Source organism: Octopus bimaculoides, chromosome 16, assembly GCF_001194135.2.
Source record: "Octopus bimaculoides isolate UCB-OBI-ISO-001 chromosome 16, ASM119413v2, whole genome shotgun sequence".
In the NCBI taxonomy this organism is placed as follows: Eukaryota; Metazoa; Mollusca; class Cephalopoda; order Octopoda; family Octopodidae; genus Octopus; species Octopus bimaculoides.
The window spans coordinates 39297535-39298586 of NC_068996.1; the positions used below are offsets into that span (position 1 = coordinate 39297535).

A 1052-nucleotide genomic window follows, 5' to 3' on the forward strand; every position below is an offset into this window, starting at 1 on the left:
AAAAAAAAAAAAAAGAAAGAAAACAAGAAGCTTATAATATCGAGTCTCTTTCCCCCCCAGGTTTTTTGTTTAAGTCTTTATAAAACTACGTAGGAGCAAAGACAAGTAGAGCAGGATATGGGGACCAAAGGCCCTATTCCTCGCGATAAGGTGAGCAAAGATCATTAAAGTATTTTCCCTTTCGTATTTAAACACACACACACACACACACACACGCGTATATATAATATTAATATAATATCTATGTATAATGTGTGTGTGTGTATACTGTTACAAGATTACATCTATGTTAGCATGTATATGTGTATATATATATATATATGATGATAATAATATCTATTATATGTATTGCTTGTTTTTCTTCTATGTTTATGTGTCTAATCTGTCTGTGTGTCTCGTCCTTTCTATCTGTTTGTCATTTAAATCTTTTCTTTTGTGTGTGTGTGTGTGTTTTATTAATGCTACTTAAACCACTTCTGGTTAAAAAAGGAAAGAAGAACAAAAAAAAAAACTGATTATAAAGAACAGATTTATTATTATTATTATTGTTTTTCTTAAAAGACCATAATATAAAAGGAACCTTCTTCTGTGAGAAATATACATGCAGCATTCATGATAAATTGCTTCCTATTCCTTTTTCATATTCATAATCTCGCTTCTTTCCTTAACTGGGCTTTCAATAACCATGAAAGCTTTTCTTTCAACACGAAACTACACCTACCATTTCATATATACATTTATATATATTTGAAAAATAGTATGTTTATATATATAAATACACACCATTAGAAATCTCACAGTTTATTTATAAGGGCCTCTGAATTTTATTTACAAACCAACGATTAAGTAATCCACTATATACACACATACATAGCATACATTGCTGTCTTTCTTGCCACACACAATATATATGTATATATATAATCATACATATATGTATGTGTGTGTATATATAATCAATATTGCATTAAAAATCGAAGTATTGAATATTTTACTCTGGTGTGTCTGATGTTTGTCTTGGCGTTGATGTGACCTTTATATTTATATATATA

The 1052-nt window shown here is 28.7% G+C and overlaps 1 protein-coding gene across 1 annotated transcript in view; it reads left to right on the forward strand.

Annotated features, from left to right (window-relative positions):
* The first annotated feature begins 6 nt into the window (after positions 1-6).
* LOC106874694 (ubiquitin-like protein 3) overlaps positions 7-1052 on the forward strand; it is a 79859-nt gene continuing 78813 nt past the window's right edge. The window contains exon 1 of the mRNA XM_014922503.2: positions 7-150. Within this exon, the coding sequence (XP_014777989.1) occupies positions 118-150 (33 nt within the window). The 5' untranslated portion in view covers positions 7-117. The remainder of the gene's footprint in view (positions 151-1052) is intronic.